Here is a 1,547-nt window from a genome sequence, read left to right as displayed (position 1 = left end):
TGTTCAATAATCAAAATAATTTTGTGCGAAAGTCAAAATAATTGCTAAAATATCAAAACGTTTTATAGCAATGCTTATCAGTTTTAACATTCCAACAAATTATTTTGATGATTTAATAAAAAATTATTTTCAGATCTGGATTTTCAGATCTGTTTTTAGCAAAATTTTTTCAAGCAAGATCTTTCAACAAAATCGTTCTTTCTGTGTATATTTATTTTACGTACAATAATACAAACACTTCAGACTAAAGTAGACTAATTGCATATGTATTATCATATATTTATTTCAAACGTATGCTATAAGTATGCCATAACTACTTGGATTGTAAAGTTTCAAGCTTCAATTTTTATTTTTTGTGGATATATATTATGAAAAAAGGGATAAAATAACAGCAAAATATGAAATTGACGTACTCACAAGCTAAAACATAAATTCTATTCTAAATCTAAAACGAGAATGTTAGATAAAAGATTATTATTAGCCCAGAAATTTTACCGTGGCGAATCCTTCTAGTGACACAGTAAATATTCCATCAATAACGATTGTGCAATATCGCATGCTTCTTTGCATCACAAGCAATAATAACCTCTGCGCTCGCAAAGGAGCAACATACCATTGCACGTTGTATCTAAAATTTTGTTTTTAGAAAATCATAATTGAAAGCTTTGATAATGTTAAATACAATATTTACATTTTTTAAACATTTTAATTAATCATATATAATTTAAATTCATTCGTTTTGTTGCATATATGCAGCACTTAATGCTCTCAAGTGCAAGTAAAATACACACAAAGTTAACAAAAATATTTCAATTAGAATTGATCAATTAAGTTTTGATATATATGTAACATATGTTACTCACGTTCTGTAAAAGACATTGCTGCTATGATCAATCACTTTTTGTCCTAAATATAAGTTGCAAAAAAACATGTACCAAAAATGACCAAGAAGAAATATAAAACTAACGATCAGTTCATAATATTCCTTGGACATCATTAATCGAGAAAACTGTGGCAATAAATAACTAATTCGCTATTGTAGAGAAGAAATAGTAAGAGTTGTATTTACAATACAGATAACACGTGTGATCAAGATATATTAATTATTCAGCTTATTCGATTAGTATATGTGTATGTACATATGCGTGTGTGCTTGTATACGCGCGTGTATGTGTATGTGTAAATGTACATATATGAGACATCAATAAGTATATTAATAATTACTCACGCGATAGAGATTAATGCTTAAGGATAATACCCCTAAGGGCAATAGTAATGAATACGCCAATATAAAACTTCTCTTCAACATTTCAAGAAACCTTAAATAATACTTCATTTTAAATACGCATGAAGAAAACATATTCATGATAAGCTCTAAATAAACTCGTTTATTATACAGAATTGACCAAAAGTGTAGAAATTCTGCAATAATTTGTGTAAAAAATAAAAATATTGGAAAACGGTAAAACACGTGTTCTTATTTTTCAAGAAAGCGAACTTTTGACATGGGTGCTGATCCATTCTCTACATCCAGAATAATAGATTCT

At 27.7% G+C, this 1,547-nt stretch overlaps 1 protein-coding gene across 1 annotated transcript; it reads right to left on the bottom strand.

Annotated features, from left to right (window-relative positions):
- Positions 1–477: 477 nt before the first annotated feature.
- LOC105448398 lies at positions 478–1,049 on the bottom strand. The gene is made up of 2 exons (XM_011686917.1): positions 864–1,049; positions 478–628 (listed from the first exon to the last, which is right to left on the bottom strand). Exons 1-2 carry the CDS (start codon positions 995–997, stop codon positions 478–480), a joined length of 285 nt encoding a protein of 94 aa, XP_011685219.1. The 5' UTR covers positions 998–1,049.
- Positions 1,050–1,547: the final 498 nt, after the last annotated feature.

This window comes from Wasmannia auropunctata, unplaced genomic scaffold, assembly GCF_000956235.1.
Source record: "Wasmannia auropunctata unplaced genomic scaffold, wasmannia.A_1.0 LD336085.1, whole genome shotgun sequence".
In the NCBI taxonomy this organism is placed as follows: Eukaryota; Metazoa; Arthropoda; class Insecta; order Hymenoptera; family Formicidae; genus Wasmannia; species Wasmannia auropunctata.
The sequence above is the reverse complement of the archived record's forward strand: the minus strand, read 5'-3'. Positions and strand labels throughout refer to the sequence as shown.

What these genes read in the sequence shown, in the direction of transcription:
- LOC105448398 (XM_011686917.1), bottom strand. Translation starts at nt 997, where the DNA reads ATGATGTCCAAGGAATATTATGAACTGATCGTTAGTTTTATATTTCTT. An exon ending in AGCAATGTCTTTTACAGAAC is followed by an intron (nt 629 to 863) that starts GTGAGTAACATA and finishes ACAAAATTTTAG; the next exon opens with ATACAACGTGCAATGGTATG.